The sequence below is a fragment of the Camarhynchus parvulus genome, chromosome 2 (assembly GCF_901933205.1).
Source record: "Camarhynchus parvulus chromosome 2, STF_HiC, whole genome shotgun sequence".
Taxonomy (NCBI): domain Eukaryota; kingdom Metazoa; phylum Chordata; class Aves; order Passeriformes; family Thraupidae; genus Camarhynchus; species Camarhynchus parvulus.
In genome coordinates this window covers 95712193-95734085 of record NC_044572.1, presented here as the reverse complement: position 1 = coordinate 95734085, position 21893 = coordinate 95712193, and the positions used below count along the sequence as shown (strand labels likewise).

The 21893-nt window shown below is 33.3% G+C and overlaps 1 protein-coding gene across 3 annotated transcripts in view; it reads right to left on the bottom strand.

Moving 5' to 3' along the window:
• RTTN (rotatin) overlaps positions 1 to 21893 on the bottom strand; it is a 79640-nt gene that overhangs the window by 38018 nt on the left and 19729 nt on the right. For 2 of the 3 annotated variants that reach the window (XM_030971331.1, XM_030971333.1), the window contains 18 exons: positions 21345 to 21471; positions 20192 to 20317; positions 18034 to 18150; positions 16156 to 16295; positions 15737 to 15908; positions 14727 to 14826; positions 13635 to 13723; positions 11445 to 11562; positions 11076 to 11172; positions 10259 to 10327; positions 9736 to 9924; positions 8798 to 9037; positions 7247 to 7391; positions 6312 to 6466; positions 4879 to 5098; positions 3103 to 3231; positions 1700 to 1807; positions 898 to 1056 (listed from right to left, as the gene is read on the bottom strand). In XM_030971331.1, coding sequence (XP_030827191.1) covers positions 898 to 1056; positions 1700 to 1807; positions 3103 to 3231; positions 4879 to 5098; positions 6312 to 6466; positions 7247 to 7391; positions 8798 to 9037; positions 9736 to 9924; positions 10259 to 10327; positions 11076 to 11172; positions 11445 to 11562; positions 13635 to 13723; positions 14727 to 14826; positions 15737 to 15908; positions 16156 to 16295; positions 18034 to 18150; positions 20192 to 20317; positions 21345 to 21471 — 2500 coding nt within the window. The remainder of the gene's footprint in view (positions 1 to 897; positions 1057 to 1699; positions 1808 to 3102; positions 3232 to 4878; positions 5099 to 6311; positions 6467 to 7246; positions 7392 to 8797; positions 9038 to 9735; positions 9925 to 10258; positions 10328 to 11075; positions 11173 to 11444; positions 11563 to 13634; positions 13724 to 14726; positions 14827 to 15736; positions 15909 to 16155; positions 16296 to 18033; positions 18151 to 20191; positions 20318 to 21344; positions 21472 to 21893) is intronic. The other variant, XM_030971332.1, reaches the window with a different exon arrangement.

Below are 21893 nucleotides of genomic sequence, written 5' to 3'. Positions count from 1 at the left end.
AACCCATTAGGACAGAGACATGTTTAAAATATTTTCCTTTTTATAAAGACACAGCATGCTTGTTTTTCTAATTTATATTACACACACTTCACATGTCTGTGCATGGACTGAAATTCCTTTTTTAAAATGTTTTGTCAATCTTTTGTAAATGATGTGAATCTTAAGAGAATATCATTAAGATACAATAATTTGGAATTAAATAAAATAATGAAGGACACATTATCAAAGGCATTTTGAGACATAATTTCAAATATTACTTTGTAAAATAAAATTAACTAAGCAGAGTTGGGAAAAAAACAAGTCACCGAGTGTCAGAGCTTTTATTTCTTATTGATTAGAACAGAAGGAAAACCTTACAACTAGAGCAGTAAAACAATTGCAAATAAAATGTACAGAGCTAAAATCCATCAATATACAATTCTATGTGTTGTTCTACCATAGTACAGACCTTCAGTTCTCAGCAGTAAACATTAGTGCCTAGACAAATTACATATTTCATGTCTGCAATGAACAGGTATTTACTGCAGATCAGGCGATGAGTTTGTACCAAAGTATTCATAAATGTTAGAAAGCAGCAATTAAAATCAGGCTAATTAGTTATGCTTTAGCAACATATTTATCTTACTGAGTAAGCCTTAGGAGTTTTTTATGAGTTTATTTGTATTGTTTATGTCATTTTCTTTTTGAAATAAGTAATCTGTATTTGTTCCTTATGTAATTCCTAAATAAGCAGCTAAACATTTATATTAATCAGGTAGTGTTTAACTTACAAAGCAGCAGATGCCGTGCAGCGTCAGATAACAGACATATACAATAAAAAATACAAAATCTTTTTTCTCCATAATCAAAATCTACAACTTGACAATCTAACACAGCAGAAGGACACAAGAAACATACCTCCCTGCGCACCATGCTACATTCAGATTGATCCAGAAGGATGTTTATCACCGTTCCCCACAGGCCTCCTGAAATATTCTGGCAGCTTTCTGCTAAAGCAATACATCCTATTTCAAGAGATGTAAGAGCTGATCCTATTCCAAGTGCTGTAAATCTGACCTAGTACATATAAGCACAACAGAAAGTGGTATTTCTTACAGTAATTAGCAATACTTTTTTTTTATTATTAAGTTATATCAACTGAATCTGGAGCTTAAGGGAATAATTTCAAAAGTAACAACCTCTTTTCCTATATTTCTCTTGCTCTCTACTCACAATCACAACTAAATTCACTTTGTATTTATTCACTTTGTGAATAAACAAAATTATTTTTAAGTATTCAAAACTAAGCAAGATAATCTTAAATATTCTTCATATTTTACCACTTGAAAACAGGTTCATCTAGCAAACTCATAATTTAACAGATTCCCATTAAATACATTGGCTCTGAATTTTTAGTTCACGTAAATGTTTCTGCTTTGCAGCTAAGTTACAGCAATGTCAAGGAAAACTGCCAATGAATCATGATAGTGAGTGACTAATGAAAGCATAAGAAAACACAAGATATAAGGAAGGATTCCTTAGATGACGTTTATATGGAAACACTCTCCCTACTGTATTATTACTACTATTTAGGATAGAGTTAGTAACATTTTAAATAATCCAGAACAGCAGTTCTACTATTAAATACATTAATGAATCAAAAATTTTCAAATGTTTAAGGGTCAAAATAAGATATGAAGTTAATATCACAGTAACAAACCTCAGGATCTCTATCTACCCATAAAGGAACCAGCCATGCCAGACCTAGATGAGACAGAACTTGTTCTTCACCACTATCATACGGCAAAGACCAAAGAGATATCCAGTCCTGATTAGCAAACAGAAAACAAATTAAGAAATTATTTTATGAATCTTTCAATCCATACCAGTGTACTAACAGTGTGAGCTACCAACAACTACTAAAACAGCTTTGTGTAACACTAATTGCACAGAGGAAGGATAATTTTGTATTTCTCTTTCCATAAGGATTTGACACTAAATCACATGATTGTAAACAACAGCCAGGTTTTAAAATTTCTCTGAGACTAAAAATTATTAGTACAGTCCAAACAGTAAAACTGTCATAAACACAGAGTATGACTTAGAAACACAAGAAAATAAAACTTATCATTATGCTACTATGCATATTACTCTATAGCAATGATACTAAAAAATCGAGTCCACATCTTCATCTATGCATTTATGATCTAAGTCTTTGGAGGCTGCTGTCTCCCTGCAGTATACTTGAGGCTCTGTCCCCCCCCCAGTTTTAATAAACTCTTCCAGTACCTAATATCTTGAAAAAGGAGTAGAGAGCAGAAGAAAGAGACACCTGGAATTTGGAGAAGCAGGTATACTGCAATTTCTAGTTACATACGTGCTTGATCATAAAGAAAGGTTTTCATTTGTGGCTATCACAGATATTAGTAAGACTAATCTGGATTTCAATTCTTTAAAATAATATTTAATTGTTGAATTTGCTTCAACTGCTTCAGGATAAAGGCTATCTTACTAAACTGACAAATCTAGCCCTCAAACATGTACATGAACACAAAGCACAATATGAATTTTGCTAGTATGTAATGATAGCTCCTTTTATCTGGCAATCCTTTTTCCATGTATGTACATATTCTTTCATATATATACACACACACAATTGTGAAAGCCCTATGTATATGAATGTTTAAACACAGGTTAGAAAGCCTGTTGTGTGTGAGGCTGAAGAAATAATGATGTTATAAATTCCTAAATTTATTCATCCTATAGAAAATCCTAATGCTTCGTTTTTTTTATAAAAATGAAATTATACTTCTTCTGAAAGAAGGCCTTTCAAAATCCACAGAATTATTTACAAAACAATATAATTCTGTATACTACAGTCTATCCTGTACATTTATCTAAGATCATAGACCAAATGAGATCAGTGCTGGGGGCTTTTTGTCTTTTGTGCTTCCAGCTGGAGGGGAAGGAAGAGTAAACAGTGGTGTGGTTTTAGCAGGACTACTCAGTTGGAGAGTACCATTCCTAAACCATGACAGAAAGTTATCCATGAACTTCAGCAGTTAAAATCTCTGTGCGTAGCCCTCACCAGTGATGAGATAAGAACAACTGGAATGCACTCACCGTATCCTTGGCTTGAGACATCATTTCGTGAGATAAGTGAAGTAAGCAAAGGACTGTGCTTTTTGTCACGCCTTTTCCCATGAAGGACATGGCATTTCCCCCCCACTCAACATAAAATGATGAGATGACCTAAGAGTGGGGGTACAAGTTCATAACAGCTTTACTGTAAACACCACACAGAGTACAAACTGTCTTACACACCAAATCATTATTTAAACTCATGAAAAGTTGATAGATTCCTAGCTGAATTGTAAAAATTTCTTTACTTCTGAGTCATTTGGTCATCTCATGGGTTCCTATACGTTTAAACCTCTGAACATCTGCGGTTTTTGATTTTTTCTTCAAATGAAGAATACAGTCAAGCTTAATAGTAAACTCTAAGTTGAATAGAAACCCGAAAGTTTCTTTTCGCGGACCTGAAAGTTCATTTATTGCACCTGGGTTTTCTTTCGCTATGTCAGGAATTAAAAATAAAATTTCTTTTCAAAATTGAGTGTTCAAGACAAAATTTCATTTACATATTTCATTGTGATTTGAAGAAATTTATTAGCTTTCTATATCAAATACCAATAAACAGAAATAAAGGTCAGTGGATCCTAACATAAAATAAACTGTCTGACCAAATAAGTAACCATGCATATTAAAAGGCATGCTGCTTTCAACAAAATATGCCCCAAAATACTTTTTAAAAAAATAATAACCTTACAAGATACATGTCTAGATTTACTTTTCTCCACAAAATAGTGATTTAATCCTCTGCATTTTTGCTCTTGTTCTTCCTTTCAGTGTCCCAGCCTACAGAAGTTTTTTTTATACCCACTTTTTCCATTCTTCTCCAAAAGAAATCCACATTTACTTTCATATTTAGGCCAAATAAAACTGCCTAATTCTTCTGAACAATAGCTTACGCATCACAAGTTGATTGCATGCCATAATATTTATTATTATTTTTTCCAGTAATATTCTTTCATCTGCATGACAAAATCTACAACCTTAGTGCCATTCTTAGTCTAGACTTCAAGTGACAGAGCTCATCTAATCAAACAGGTCTAAAATGTTTATTTCCTTCTACTCAAGAAATCTTGGCAAGTTAAGGCCCCTAAAACACTATATCTTTCCTTCATCAGATGTATTGGTATTTGAACTAAAAACTTCTAAAAGTGTACTACTGAATATGTTAATTCTGCTAAACAAACAGAAAGTCAGCATTATGCTTTTCCTTTTAAGAAGGCTGGAGTTTTCAAAAGACATAATTTTAGGAGCAAAAGCTAGCTGTCTACCATGTCCATGAACTTGGAAAACACAGAAGAACACTGAAAATAAAACTGAAATTTTGTCTTTCAAACAACTGCAGCAGCTTGAATTACCTCTTTTCTGCTTTCTCTGTGTTAACAAGCTAATCTTCTCCCAGACCACCTTTCATATGTGGATTTTGCCTGGGGGAAGTTATCTTGGATTTTTCCTCTTGGAGTTTCAGTTATTAAAAACACCACATATACTTTTGTCCTGCTTAAAACTACAGTCACTTTGTATTACCTCTTAAACTAATGATGAAAGCACATGCAATACAACCAATCTTCACAACTACAGACACAGATCACCCAATCTAGTCTCCATATCACTCCTACTCACTTAGCAGGAAAAAGCATCTTTCCCACACCTATTGCTACTGACAACATTCACTAAAAGTACACTGTAAAAAGCATAGCATCATTAATTATACAGTTCTTTACCAGCATTCAAACCAAAAGCTAAGTAAGAACATAAGCTACTCACCTCAAGAAGACCTGTTAAATATTTCTTACAAATTGTGACAGGTTCAACTGCAGCAGAATAGGTACTCCAGCCTGGAAGTGCAGTAACATGAACCATTCCTTGTAATGTTCTCTCCAGTGATGGGAGTCCATAAAAATGTGGTGCATCTGTTAGCCTTAAGCACTGAAGCAGCTTCAGAGCCAGCTCTGTTCTGAACAAGCCAGCAAGTTCCAAGCCCTCTCTGGTTTAATTGTAAAAAACAAAACAGATGAACCATCAATATGAAGCTGTTACAAAGAATCATTTTGAAAAAGGCCAATGCCTGATTCTTCTTACTGCTAGCCTGTGAAGCTCAGCATCACAATTACTTAATATTACATTATGCAGAGTAATACGAAATCAAATTTGACATTTCTAGCTTTACCCCAGTCCTGAAAACATTGCATCTGATTACAATGAAGTAGCTTAACTAAAAAAAGACAAATGAGATATAACTCATTATTAAGGAGCATGCTAAACAAAGAGCAAGAGCTTGAGGACAATGGATGACACATTGAGAAGAGCTGTCTAGAATATTCTAAACTGGAAGGGACCAACAAGGATTATCAAGTCCAACTCTTAAATGTATGGCCTGTTACACTTACGTTTGCTCTGATTCAAGAGACAAATTTAAAAATATCTCCTGCAAAAAACAATAAATCTAGAATTAAGTAGATAAATAACTCAGGAGTATGAGACACATAACTAGCACGGATGTCTATAACATGCCCTCTTCCCACTGTCAAAACTTTTAGAAAATAACCAAGTGGAAATAACAAAAAAGATAACATTTTGAAAATATTTTTACAAAGGTATATTGTGACACTAAATAATCAAATATTATCTTAAATTGAAATTTTATTAACTCTTAGGATACATTTGGATGGAGAGATTTAGTGTGGGAAAGGTTTTATGAGAAATTTGAAGAAAAAATAATGTAACTTAATTTCTGTGTTTGCTCAATTGACAGAAAAAGGTTGGAGCTTCATGCTAAAAGTAGCTGTTGCAAATAGGCCAAAAAGGAGTTCAATGAAAAGAAACATCTATTGCTATTTCAAATATTCCAATGTTTTACTTTGCTATAAATACATGCTACAAAATGAATGAAGTTACCATTTGCTCATGCAAATTTGCAGCAGTGAAAAAGAAATAGCCCATCTCCTCCATGCAATCAATTAATTTATCCATTTGCTAAGTGACCACTAGCACATTCTCTTTCAAATTTCCTGGTTAATTTCCTGATTTTACAGTCTAAAGGAATATCCAATGTTGATCTTCATTTCTAGAGTGTATATTCACGGTTCAGAGCAACTCAGCCATGATGTAACAACATTCAAATTGTGACCAAAATTCAGCAGCAATAGGTGTTATGATGCCCACTCAGAATGACAGAGGCAGGTCTATTTGCACTGTACCTGTCAGTCACAGACATGGAACAAACTAACAACAGGTTAAAAAGACGAATGAGTTCTTTATCCAGTCTTTTCCTGACAGCAGCCTGTGTTTCATCCATTGCATCCTGCACTTGGGATTCTGGTCGCACCAGAAGGCCCATAAGGGATTTTGTCTGCTAAAAGAAAAGAATAAAAAATACAGTCATGTAATGCATTGTTTAAATCCTCTTTTAATGCCTTCATTAAAGCCATTTTTTCTGTTGAAAACTTGCAAATCACACACATTATAAACCAGAAATTCCATGATTACTTAACTAAGAAGTAACTGCAAAAAGTTTAGTGAAAAATTCCTGAAATTCCTACCACTAACTTGAATCTACTCAATGCCATAAAAAATCTACTGTTAAGGCCTTTCAAACATCCTGGCATTAAGAAGACAGTATATTATGAAGGATGAAAGAAAACTCGAAGTAATACAGCAATAACCAGCAATAAAAAATAGATCACAAAAAAACAGAAAATACAGTAACAAAATTAGTTCAGGCTGCATTTTGGACTTCTCAGCTGCTTGAAAGACTTCGTATCAAATGGCTTTAAGGTTTTATATTAATGTATTGAATGGGCCATACTTAAAAAAACTTATATGCTTCCCAGGTACCAATATAAATTGAAGTACCAGCAGTCTATAAGTAATTGAAATTAAGTCTACAAGCATTTTTCCACAAATACTTAGATTGTATTTGCAAATGGGAAAATGCAAGTGCACGCAGACTGTATTTAACATAGGACACCCTTTGTAAGACAATGGATGCTCTTCCATGTTACAGAGGTAATACATTTGTAGCTATGTAGCTAAGCACGCCCTCATGCAGCTCTGCAGGTACACACATGCATGTGCAAGTACAGTTATGTGGTCAATCAAATCATGTAAGTATATACAACAACCCCATTCTTACATTTTTAAGCAATGATTTCAAGATCCACTTTAGATGGTCTGACTCCAGATTTGATTTCTGCTCTTTAAGCAACTTGTTTAAAAATCTTAGGACATCTACCAAAAGCTTTTCATCCTCCACTGAAGCTGGAAGCACTTGTAGAAACCTGCAATACAAATAAAAGCTTTCATACTTGTGACCGTTTTAAAAGAGTATTTAAAATCTCAGGCTAATAGGACTGGAGTCACCTGCAAATGTTAAATTATATGGAGTAAATATGTATATTACATATATAGCAAATATGGCACTCTATTAGCCCATGATATACAAATATATACAATATACTGTTAATGTTGTTATTTTTATGACTATGCAAAATAGTTATGCATATTTTAAAATATATTTGCATATGTTAATAATGGAATTCTGTTTAGTAAACTGTAGAGAAATCTGAGCAGGGTCACATAGGAAATAAAAAATTAATTATCTATTAAACATTAGCATTTGATAATAATAGCAAAGCTTACCTATGCATTTCAAGTAGCCCTTATTTTAAATATAAAATTTTAAATATTTGATGGCTTTGTTTATGTAAATTGCAAGATCACATAATCTTTGAGATTGCAAGGGACTTGCAGGGGTCACCTGGTCACGCCACCCTGCTTATGAAGGGACACGTGCAGCTGATGGTCAGGACAGTGTCCAGGAAGCTTTTGAGTAACTCCAAGGATAGAGATGCTACAACCTCTGTGGGCAACCTGTGTCTGTGTTTGGTCACCTTCACAGTAAAAAAGTGTTTCCTGACATTCACAGGGATCCTCTTGTGTTTCAGTTAGTGGCCATTCCTTCTCTCACTGGACACCACTGGAAAGAGCCTGGCCCCACCTTCTCTTCTGGTACTTGCACACATTGATAAGATCCTCACTCTGACTACTCTTTCCTCCACATTTATTAGTCCTAGCTCTCTCATCCTTTACTCAAAGGAAAGATATTCCAGTCTTTCATCATCTTTATTGTTCTTCATTGGATTCTCTCCAGTATGTGTGCTCCATGTGATTATTTCTTATACTGGAGATATAAGAGATACTCTTATATTATATCCAAAACTGAACCCAGAGCTCCAGACCAGTGCTGAACAGAACAGAAGGATTACCTGCCTCAACTTGCTGCTAATACTCCTCCTAAAGCAGCCTAGGATAACATTTGCCTTTTTTACTGCAAGAACAAACTGCTTGGTTCATTTTCACCTTGGTGTCCCACCAGGACCCCTAGGTTCTTTTCTGCAAAGTTGCTTTCCAGCTTGGTTCACCCCAGAGGTATGGCCTTGCCCTTGCAGGACTTGGCACTTCCCCTTGTTGACCTGCCTAAGATTCCTGTCAGCCCAGATATAGATATATAATATATAAATATATAGACATATGATAGATAGATGGATGTATATATATATATATATATGGATAGATATATCAGAGATGCATTGAAAATAATTTCCCTAAAGTTAAATATGAAAAATAGAAATGCTACCATTTTAGTATAACAATCTTTAATGGATTCTCGTAGTAAATAGCTTACCTGTTCATTGCTTTCTGCCAAACAAAGCCTTTCAAAGTGGTTCCACAAGGCCCAGAACTGCATTTTAATGCAAGTCTGTCATTCAGGACATAGAAGCTAAGCCTAGTGAGAGCAGTTCTAACATCCCTGTGGGATGTTGCCTGAATGATCAAACTAAGACAATCCTGCAGTCCATAGTTTGTGTGAGTTATTTTCAATATAAGAATGTCTTCTGAGGAAAGTTTTAGTGAGTCTAAAAATCTGAAAAGGTATAGAGAAAAATTATTAACAGACAGTATCTTTACAAACTGTTTCAGAGAGTGTTGACTTCTTCCCCTTCCTGCTTAACTGAGAAGATAAAACAGAAATTGGCTTAAAACATTATTTTTGTTAGCCAATTCTTTCTTGGCTAACCCTTCAAAAAAACCAAACCAAACAAAAAATTAAAACAAAACCAAAAACAACACCACCACATGTAAATCATGAGGTGTTTTGAGTTCTTTGGGAAAATGATACCTAAATACTAATTCTTAATATTACCATTAAGAAGAATATTTATTTGAAATTTAAACCTTCAAGAAAACCAAGAGAAAGTCATGCAACTTCATAGCTGGAGGTCTACATAGTAGGAAAAAAGAGTCAGTTCCCTAAGAAACCCTAATGGCTATGAAGAAAAACAGCCACAGAGCTCATTTAAAAATATTTGGAATTAGCCTGACAATCAATAAAAGTTAGATCAAGCTCTAGGCTTCATGTAAAAATGCAATTTAGGTAAAACATTAGCTGTGACAACATACCCTCATCCTCTTGGGATGTGATCCTTTACATTTAAATGACAGCATTCTCAAACAACTAACAGCTTGAACTACTGTTTGAAGTTGAAAACCTATTTAAACTTCATGAAACACTAATTTAATTGAGATATATTGGGACTTAAAATGGAAGATAAAATGGCTCACGTTTCTGTTTCCTTTTCATAATTTACCAGCTGCAGTAGGTTTTCAATCCCATGGTACCATGACAGATTCCAAGCTGTCTTAAGCATATCTGCCACAGGTTTCATAGTCAAGCACTCAGAAGACAATGGCACCACAATAGTATTAGGGCTTACTACATGATGAGCAGTGATCCTGACTGGGAGATGGTACCTAAAAATACACAAATAACAATAACAATTTTTTTTAAAGTGGTTGGTGAGAGTTTTTTTGTTTGCTCATTTTTAAATTAAATGCTCTATTACTATCAGCTTGTAAGTTTGCAAATAAAGTTTTTTGAAACTCTTTTACAGTAGAACAAAGACATGGAGAAAAAAAATTCCCTATTTAAAAACACTTATTTCATCATCATAAAAATGCTTTGATCAAGGTTTCCCCTCATTCTGCCACTTCCATACTTCAGAATGGATGGCAAATGGAAATCAGCAGTTAACTGTAAAACAATCAAAACCAATGACCCAACCAACCAGCCAGCACCCACATGTACCTTCTAACAACAGCAACAGGTAAACTGAAGGCAGGCACCTCAGTATTATTACTGGTTATGCCATCAGCCCTAAAAGAGATTAAGTCATAATTATTGTGCTCTATTTTAAGATTTGATTTTCTCCTAGTACTACACATGTTATTTCCTTATTATTTCTCCCTTTAGCTAGATCTTTAGTAACCCATTGGTGAATAATTTGTATTAATAAACAATATTTCTTCATGATTATCCAATATTAAGACATTTCTTAAATCACACACATCTGGAATACTTATTGCAGATGTACTGTACATCAAAAACTCCACATACTTGTTTCCTTTTGTCTGTTAGAGGAAAACCACACATTATAAGTATTTTCAGTATATTTCACATGTGTGAATTCTAAAAGCACATTTTTGCATGCACATGCAGCTTTTAAATAATAAAATACCATAAGCTAAGGTCTGTTGCTTTAAGACAGCTGCTACACTGAAAAGCTAAAGTAAATAGAAGAATTCTAATTAAGTTAAAAAACCATGTCTACAGCTAGCTATTTGATTTGTGTAGTTTCCATTCATGGAAAAGATGGATTACAGACCAATCAAGGTTTTTTTGAAAAATAAAATTAACACTAAGGTGTTCATAGTGGAAAAATATGCCATGTAGGCCTCCAGAGCATGTAACCCAGTTATTGAAACAATTTGGACTATAACTATGCAATTTTGGATCTATAAAAGTTGGGGGCATAACCTGTCTGGAGATATATAAAACTTTATTTCTATTAAAAACTTAAAATTTGGTCTAGACAATATGCTATTAAATAAGTGGATGTTCATACCATGTTTCTGTTCTTGCTATTTCATCAAACAACAGAAGACAAAGCAATACTGCAGCTTCAGTTAAAACAGCACGATCATTTTGGAGTATCAGGGAAACTGAATAAAATAAAGATACTTAAAAACATTTTAGGAAAAAACTGATACCTTATAATACATAGAAGAACACTAGTTAAAAGAAACTGCTTTACACAGTTTCCTGTCAACACTTTCAACACATGCCATAACATGGGAAAACTAGCACACAGTTATTTATCTTTTAAATATCAGAATCTGATATCATGAAGTGATCCAAAGTTCTTAAGAAGGTATTTGATTAAACATTTAACCAGCTTTTGACAGGGGTATTACAGTGGAAACACAATTCTCACCTCTGAACAGCAAAAGCAGTAGAGAAGGTTGCTGTGCTAGGGACAGGCGAACAGCTGGGTCAGCACACACAATTTTGCGTAGGAGTGCCAGACACGGTACCACTAAGGATTCCATAAGCTACAGGAACAGAGAAAAAGATTAAATAAATACAACTATCAGTATAATTTATTATGGTACAATTAACACAGACTGTCCCACTATTAAGCAATATATTCCATCATTTGTGAAAGAGAAGTCTAGAACTTCCTTAGACAAGCACATTTCAGCTAGACGACAATCTCATATTCTTAAAAAAAATATTTACTTGTTGATTCATTTTATTATTAATTGATGGTAATTTTATTGGTCTCTGGCTTCATAATAGAATTATAACATTTGCTTTCAAATTACAGAATTTTAAGAAGTATATATGTAAGCTGAAGGATTTAAAAAACCACCAAGTATTTACAACTATCTAAGTTAATTCATTTTAAAAATATGTAAATAGTTTATCATATCATACTAATTTTCTGGGTCCCAGCTTGTCAGATCATGAAAATGGAAAGCAGTTGGCTAAAAGTTAAAGTATCAATGAATGGCCAAAAATACAACCAAAGCCACAGCTCCTAAGAATGAGAAGAGAGTACTTCTTTCACAGTATCATTACTTTGCCTATGAGCTTCTGCCTTTAAAATTTGTTTTGTAAACAGCATCAACAAATACATTTTATTTTCATTCCACATGAATGAAAGCCTCTACTTATTTAGTATGGAAAAAATATCTTTTGCACAGTTATATATAAAGCCTTATTAAGATGATCATTTTTATTTCTACTACTTATTTTATTTTCTTTTCTCAATGGCCACTTTTCTAAGAACATGTAAGATTTTTTGTTGATTTTTCTTTGATATTGATTTTATGATTAAATAAAAAAAATCATTCAAGGGGAGAACAAAGGATCTGGACTAGATTCCCTCAGGATAGTGTCCTAATGTAACAGGCCCTAGTGAGTTGTTGCCTGAGCCCTTCCTGAATTAAATTAAACTTTAAAATAATATTTTTAGCCCTTTATAAAGTTCATCTTAGACCCCTACTTGATTATGAAGATTCTGCTCAGGGCAATACATTTCCCATGCCTGTCCTTCTTTATTATTGAGCAATATCTACTCACTACCCAAACAACAGTTGCATAACTTTCTCTCTCTAAAGAAGGTACTATAAAACTGACATAAAAAAAACAAGCCAACATTCAGAAACCTGAGGAACCCAATATTTCAATTTCTTCAAGTGTATGAGAAGAGTTTACTGAAGTACTTCTATACAAGAGATCATAAATTGGACAAGACATTCTTTAATGCTATAGAGATAACCTTAGATACTGATAATCTGGGGGAAAAATTGCTATTTCTGAAGAACAATGTAATTTTCATTTGTTTGACAAAAAAAAGAATTCCACTAAGTATCAAGTAGCTGTTTTCTCTAGAACATTTTTGGAAAAAAGTCATTACTACATAAAAATTCTCATGATTTTTTTTAAAAAAACCTCAAGGTTTGGACTGCTGGAATGCAGTAACAATACTATGCAAGAAAGACAAAAAACTTTATCCACTGAAGTTACATTAAGCACTGTCTAGCTTGAATGTGCTTTCATGAAATTATTTCAAAGAATGAATTCAAGAAAAAAATCAAGCATCAGATTACCCATATATTACAAAAATAGAAAGCTCAATCATCTACACCAAGAGACCCTCCCTGGTGAAGTGATCTTCTATTGATCAGAAAAATAGTTATACCTGAAATTCAATCTGACATGTTTACAATAGCATGTCATACAATTACATTTCATTTTAAATTATAATTTGCTTTAGAATTTTTACAGAGTATTATACATAACATTTTGCTTTTTAACAGTAATTAAAATTTTTTGTACTCCACTGAAAAAGCTTTCTGGGAATTTTTGGCACATTCCAGAACCTTAGTGTACACAATTCTGTGGCTAATTCTTCTCATAGGTAGGGAAACCAATCATCTCTGATTAAGAGAGAAGCATTATCAAAACTAGAACAAAATACATATTTTATTTGTTATTAAACACTTGTGTTCAGTGCAGCATAAATGCAAAAGACCAGTGCTGCAAGTCTAGAAAAAGGCACTCTACTACTTTCATGTTGAGCAATGCTTGCAGTAAGAACCACTAATAATACTTTTACCTTGCCATCCACGTGTACACACTCATTAAGGTAGGCCAATATCTTTTCTATCACACCTAACTTTTTCAGAATGTCATGCATTTTAGTATCTGTAGGAAAAGCAAAAGATAGCAAGAATGACTGGTTTTACACAAATTTAATATAAAAATGCTTAATACTGTTTAATAAGATTACAAACTCTTGCTATCTACAATAAGTTTCTAATATTGCCAATCAATCAACAGTAATACAGATCTCTAGCAAGGCAAACCTGCTCAAGGTATTTTTACCTGACTCTTGAACACCAGATTCTTAAATACATTACATAAATTCCCACAAGAATTTTACGTTGAAAAATTACAGTAATCCCACTGCAACTCAATTTTAGTCAAACTAGGATGTCACTTCAAATATTTTAAAACAGTTTAAGGTACAATATGGAATTGAAAATGGTATTTACTTAATCACCATGAGAGTATTTTCCACTGATATCACCCTTTAGAGTAGCTGGTTTAAGAATATTCAACAACATAAACAGCAAAAAGATACAACATTTGAATTGGTTGGGTTGGTTTGTTTGTTTTTTAATGACTAAAAAGTGATCACTCACATGAAGTTTTTCCTGATAAAACTGCACTTTTTCCTTCACAATTTCATCCTATGCTTTGTTTCAATTTTGAAACATCTGAAAATTTTTGCAGTATTAACTACATATGTTTTATGAAACAAAGTAGATACATGTCCTCATTTTTGTGGCAATTTTTCTCACACTATTTTTAATATTATCTACGATTTCACCTTCCCATGGTAGAGAACTTTTGCGCTCTCATTAGAATCCAAATTCCCTGAAGAAAACATTATTGAATTAGAGTTTGAATATACAGAGTAAAAACATCAAGGTTTGAAATTCTACAGTTATGTGGCAGGTGAAATAATGCTCTAAGATTGCTTACTATTGCTTACTTGCATTGTAATTCAATCACTTCTTTTTACCAAAATTCATAAAATAAAAATTACAAAGAGGGCCCTTAACACAAGCATACAGACAACCTAGCAAAAATTCAAGCTCACAAATGACCAGCACATGAATACAAATTTTCTGAAGAATTTTACCTTCTAAAATAACAACCAGCTGCTCAGCTGCAGACTTCCGTAAAACTAGGTCAACAGCATCAGAGGTCAAAATATCATACAGCTTCTCAACAGTTTCTGCCTAAAAGTAAAACAAGATTAGATTGGCATCCAGTATGCCACCATGAAGCAAGGAAACCAGCCAAATTTCCTAACAGGAAGTAGAAAAGAAAAATATCTTAATTCTTTATTAGAATGTATTTTGTTAGATCCTACATACATGTAAGAGGAATGGATTAGGTTACAATCTTTTTGCAACAAATCTCTAATAACATCTGTGGAATATGAAAACTAAACAGTTTCTAGTGCATCATAGCTGCAGACTGCTAACAAATAATGCCTAATTTATGTAGGACTACAAAATCTTAACACTATACAGAAATGCTAGAACATGCTTTAAAGTCTATAAAGGTGACTGACTTTTTAATGGCAATAGAGTCAAGCATCTAAGCATTTGCTTATCATATTGTTAATCTGAAAGTATTGAGGGGAAGGAAAAAAGGAGAATAAAAGGGAGAAGAGAAATCAGAAAGAAAAAAAAGAGAGGTATTCCCTTGAGTCATACACTCATGATATGCTTTACAATTTGCAACAGCAGCAATATTAAGTAAACACAGACAAAAATTTGCAATTTGTTTTAAAATATTTCATATCAAAAAATATTTGTGCCTGTTTTAGTAAAAATTGTTTTTGTGGGGGAAACAATATATGAGAAAAATCTATCCACACAGAATGAAATTGCTATGAACAGACCAGGCCTGTGTTCTCTGCAATCAAATCTTTTCTCCAGAGAAGAAAAAAAGGAATTATTTTTTCCTTAGTGTTGCAAATGGCAGCATAAGAACTACTGTTTCAGTGCACACAGAAAGAATATATCAATAGATTTCTTTTTATGAAGCAAGGCAATTTGTATAAAATATTGCAACATTCTGAAAGTGGAAACTTGGAGACTGGACGGGTAGAAGAGCAAAATTTAGAAAGAGTTTACTAACCTTAATAATTGAGTTCATTTTATCATCCAATTTTAGTTCCATAGCTCCCTCTATAATAAATAAGTTTGAAATGCTGGACAGGACATTACCATTCAGGCACGGGCGTTTCAGGTTTGCCCCTTCTTCATTGAGAACGTGGAATGCTAAATGTTTAGCAGCTACAGAACGAACCCTAAATGAACAAACACTTAAAGTAAATGTATAAAGCACTCATACTGGAAAATTTGAGCTGTATAGTTAGAAATTAATTTGTTTTGAAAATTAATATGGGGTGTAATTCAAAAATTAATATGAGGTGTAATTCAAATCAGACTTGATTAATCAACCTTTCAAATCAAGACACAGCATAACATTTAGGAGAGGACATTGTTGTCATCAAGATGAGAAGGTGTGCTGAAATGTTCCACAGCATTACTTACAGCTGCTTTTTTGAGAAGAGAAGGCGCAGAGCAGCCTGTAGTCTGGGAGTTCCTGGGAGAATGCCCTCTCCTTTGTCAGAGGTTGTTTCACTCAAAGAGAGGATGCACTTACCTAAAGTATCTTTTGTGTCAGCATAACCCTAAGTGAAACAAACAACAAACAAAAATTTCCAGAATTATAAAAATCCACTTATTAACTTAGCAAATTAGACAAGGTAATAAATTCCATTTTAGGGTCTAAGGGAGGGTGCGGAAGGAGCAACATAAAAAACAACTATGCAGTTATTTTTAAGAAAACATTTAAATTCTGCAGATTAATATTCCTGCGGGAAAAAAAAAAGATCCTTTATATAAACTAAAGATTTCTTTACATGGTTCAGAGGTGCCTTCACCCAAAGCTTCACCATTCAATCTGTTAACATGATTCTGCTCTGTAAGACCAGTTTCCATTTCAATAAACAAAATTTAGTCCCTACAAGAAAATTATTTTAAAACATTAAATTCTATCTATATTCAGATCTTCATCAAAACATTTTCACATCCAGACAAAAGGGAATCAGTTATATCAAGTAATGATATTGTAAACATTTTAAAAGTAGAGCAAAATACAATGCATTTTAGCATTTTATATGCATCTGGTAAACACAGACCTCTGGCATACCCCACTCTGGAATCTATTGTACAAAGCCACTACAGGCTACAGAATAGAGGGAAATTCTACTCACAAAAATTTCTCACCTGTTTAGCCTACATCTTATATTAAATCTCCAACTATTTAATCCTGAATGTCAATCATTTGTAGGCTATATATGCAGGTAACATAAAAAAGCTCTAATGACTGGTTGAGAAAGCTCTGAAATAACCCTCCTCCCTTCTCTTTCAAGTTCTCAGTATATTTACTCTACATATTTTTTCTTGCTGAGCCATCTATTTCAAGGCCCATCTTATTTGCAATTTCTCCCCATTTTTGCCTTGATTTTTGTGCAACTTGCATACAGAGTAAAGTTACATAAGCTACTTTTTCAACTTAGGGTAATACTGAGGTGCAGGCAATTAATGAACACGCAGCAGGGAAACAAGTAAGTTGGTATAATTATTGAGTGTGACTTTTTGGGGAAAATGAAGACAAGAGGTATACTTGAATTTATTAGCTAAGAGAGAAATAAGGCAAAAAAACAGATACTAGGCAAATGCAGCAAAATTTCTAATCTGGAAGACTAAGGGCAGACCAATAAGGAAATTTCAAGTACTAGTAAAAGAACAGTAAAGAATCCAGATGAAGCAATTATTCTGAAAATCCAACTGAGAAGGCAAAAGTTCCATTTAGATCAAGCTGAGAGTAAAAATAATGAAAACTAAATTTGTATATTGCTGGAAACATGAAGACTAAGGCTTAAGGGATACTTCTATAATACTGGAAACAAAACCACCAAAATCAAATATCTAAATATACTAAAAAAATAGCTTAGGCTGATTGCTATTTTTTGAGTGTGTATTTGATCAGAAAACTATTATTACAGAGGAGCTACAGTTTTCAAATTTAAGACATGGGGGACATTTCAGTAATTATGAATGCTTTAATCTGTACTTGCATTATTCACTTGTATCTTCAAACCTTTTAAGCCCCAGTCAGTACTGGTTCATTTGTGCTACAACATTTCAAATTTCATGCACAAGTAATAGCAGGCTAAAATGCGTCTACAAATTCCATGTACTAACAAACTTTACTGATATTAGGACACCTATAAAACATTTCTCCATTTGATGCCCAATAGAACATATCTGTAGGTATGCTACTGTTTATCATTTTCCATCTGCTACTTAACCTTATATACATGATTGCATACATCAAATTCAGATTAAAACACTTAGAAGTACCTGTAAAACAGGAATTACAGGACAGAGGGCCTCAATAAATTTGTTCCAAGTCAATACTTCCATCATTAACCGTCCTTGCAACAGATGTATCAGTATGGCCTTGGCTGTAGAGTTCACCTGCTCAATAACAAAAAAACCAAACCACTAATGCAACACAGATGTGTCTAAGTCAGTTTGTCAATGCTGTAATTGGACATGTTATTCAAAAACGTCTCAAAGACAAAATATTGTTACTGCAGAATGCTACGCTTAAATTATCAGTTCAGCTCCATATTAAGTTGTTCAAAAAGCCTCCAAGAGAAAACACACAAATAGTTCTGCCTAAAGAGCACATAATCATTTTCTCCTTAGAACTCTGGTTTGTCTTTTCTGAAATAAAATATATCATTACTTAAAAGTTCTACACCTATTGGTCCCTCTATCCGGCAGGTAAAAGAAATCCTGTTTCTTTTCTTTCCTGACCTTGCCTTTCTGGGGCATTTTATTCCCTGTCTATGATATGCTTCTGAAGACACAGAAAGACAAGAGACTTGAAGTCTGTTACCTGGCCATTTCACTTTCCTGAGGCAAAGAGTCAAACTAAGAAGGCTACCGAATATTTCAAGCTGTATCATAATTCATCTGAAGTTCTCTATCAAAACCAAAAAAAGCCATATGATACAGCACTTACACTGTATTAACATATCCAATATATATCTACATAATATGTAATATTAAAGTATTTACAAGCTAAAATTATTAATGCAATGGGAACATAGGAAAAAAGCCCGGCTTATCAGAATTAACTTTTCCTTATATGGTGCGAAAACACCTACCTTCAGCAGCTAAAACCCTGCATTTTATGCCAGAGCTAAAAATCCTCTCACCCCAGGCAACAAGGACAGCCTTTAATAGTATCACTCTAGCCTGTCTTTAGAGAAAGACTGGCTTTATAGAATCATATAGCAAATATCAAGCCTAACTTGATATACAAGGTTCTTGTCAATTTTTTTCTCAATGTCACATGCCTAAAAGATTAAACTGATACTTTATGAACACTTAAGCAGCAGTTATAGATGAAGAAGAAGTAATATAAATTAAAAAATACTTGGATACAATGTTCTTTATCTATTTTGTTAGCAATATAATAAAAATGCACTATAAGGTAGAAAACAAAATGTGACAAATTTGTAAATAGGTACTAGCTCTGATTCTTTTAATTCAGCATCAATTGAAATCTATTTCTTTTGCTTGAACAACCACTAATACAGAAAACTCTCAGTCTTTTTAATAAAATATCCAATAGAGTAGCCAAAATAAATGCTTTCCTTGCAAAAGATAAATTACAATCAAAACATAAACATAAAGCACATTCTCAAATGCATTTTATTTCTCTCTTTAAAATGCTCACATGTAAAAAAAATCAGTTTTAAATGGAACTGTGCATAGTACTGAATTTAAAAAAAAAAGTCATTCCAGAAGATGAGCTAAAAATATATAAATAATTTGGTAGTAAATGTTCTTTCTGACCATAGGGATGTTATAAAAAACATAAGTAACTTTATTGTCCTCTCACAACTTTCTACTTAGCTCTATAGGCTAGTGGACATATGTTAAGCAGTCATGCATATAAATGAACCCAATGGAAATTTGGTCCTATTCTACAACATTATAGAACACTTCTATAATACTCCAGTAACTATATTTAAACACAGATGTTTGTGGTGGTGAAATACAATTTTATAGCAAAGACTTGCAGATTTAAAGTGTCTTTTTGTTCCTCGGCCGTTTCAGAGGTTACCCCACTTTTACAAAACTTGAGACTTCAAAGTTCATGTTTCCCATAAATGTAAAGTACCATACATACATTTTCACCATATACACATTTTACTAGGACTGAATATTACAGGAAAAAGTAAAAAAACATATTTTACTTCAATTTTCATTGGTCTTTACTACAGTTAATAGCATCCTGTTCACATAATATCTTGTCTCTGTATTAATTGTATAAAAAAATCCTTCCATTTACTACAATCTTACTGTTTGCTTATCTTTTCTGTATGCAAGAAACCATATTTGGTCAAAACTTCAGGTAAGCATTACACCAGTGTGGAGAACACCAACACCTACTCTGTGTGCACACCAACTTAGAAACACAGCCAGCAAACACCATACATACCTCACTCTTATCTTCCTGAAGGCCAAATGTGCAGATTTCATACAACACTTTAGGGTGCAGAAGAAAATGTACTCCCTGGCAGATTGAAGGCACGGGTTTTGCAATATTATGGATACCTAGACAGTCCTTCAGTAAAAATAAAGTTGGTTAGTTAAAAATTGAAGTCAGTCTCCACTACCAAATCTTGTTTTATAGACAGACCAAAGTTGTCATGCAGCAAAATACTTTTTCCATGCACCTTGGAAGACTAGTTTTGAAAGCTAAACATGACAGCCCTGGAACAAACACCATCTGTTTGGCTCACTGATTGAAAACTCCTGTTACTACACAGGACTAAGAAATATAAAATAATTTTGGTTTTATTTTGAATAATTGTGAAAATAAATTTGAAAGCCTGTATATTACATTAAACAAGACAATGTTTGGCACTAGATTAAAATAAGAAAAATGTAAAATAGGCTGGTAAAAATCTTGCAAAAAGAGACAAGTGTCATTCAGTGGAGATAGGGGTTTTTTTCAGAGAGGCTGGCTCCAGCATATTTATACATTAGCGGATTGTGCTACAAGCACAATAGGTATAGATTATATCCATTATAGGAAATTAAAGTTTCATTCAAGTATTATATCAAAATACAAAAGTTATTTTTATTTTGTGAGCCAATATTATGGAATACCCAAAATGACGCAATAAATATGACATTGCCATTCCGAGCACAGAGTCCAGCCATACCTTTAGGAAGTTTATGCCATACTTCTAGGAGGTTCATGCTCTTTATCCCTTGGGCTATCATAACAAAAAACTAAGGCCATGACAAAATACCCATGTTAAAAAAAAAAACCAAGACACATACAACACAGCTCCAGAACAGAGAAAAAACCCCAAAGAAAACAAAACAACAAACAGTATTAGGAGTATATAAAAGGATTTACATGTTCCTTACGTATCATTTTTAAATGCAGTACCTGAAGTACCTAACCAAGTAGATTTAATATCAAGAATGAAACAGTAAACTGCAAGCCCAGGCTTATGCTGATTTTTCAGCATATAACACAGTAAAGAGAATTTGTATTAAAAATGCTTTTAATGACAAAACCATATAACATGCATTATTGAGTGCAACACCAAGAGTGTTAAGTAAGCATTAATTCAAACCTTAACTACTTCCAAACAGCAGTGATAGGCTTCAGCTTTTATATTCAACAAAGGATGAGACAATAGATGGAGAAGCAACTTCTGACCCTCCACCTGAAGCAATGAGCTGGCTTCAGCAGACTTCCAACTAAAAATGAAAAATAGTTAATTAAACCAATTTATTTTACAGTACCTAAAGATGCCTACAAAAATTTTCTTGTTACAATTCAGGATAATCTCCAAAAAATACTTCCTGTAATGGTATACATTCTGGGAAGCAGTAAAAAGTTCAGAGATGACAACATATTTGCCAAAATCATAGTACCAATCTTTGTGTTTGTATATTTTTATTCTTTTAAACTTGTAGGTAATGAAAGATCATAGTTTTTCAAAACACTCTCATCAAAATTAAGAGCCTAAAAAACATTGATGTTCATCTGAAAACATAGAATTCTATTGAGCTTCAGTAGATATATGTGATCATATATATGATTATAAAAATACCTGTGGTTTTAGAATTTTTGCAGTATAGAGGTTAAAGTCCATCTCACTATCGTGAAGGGAATTGAT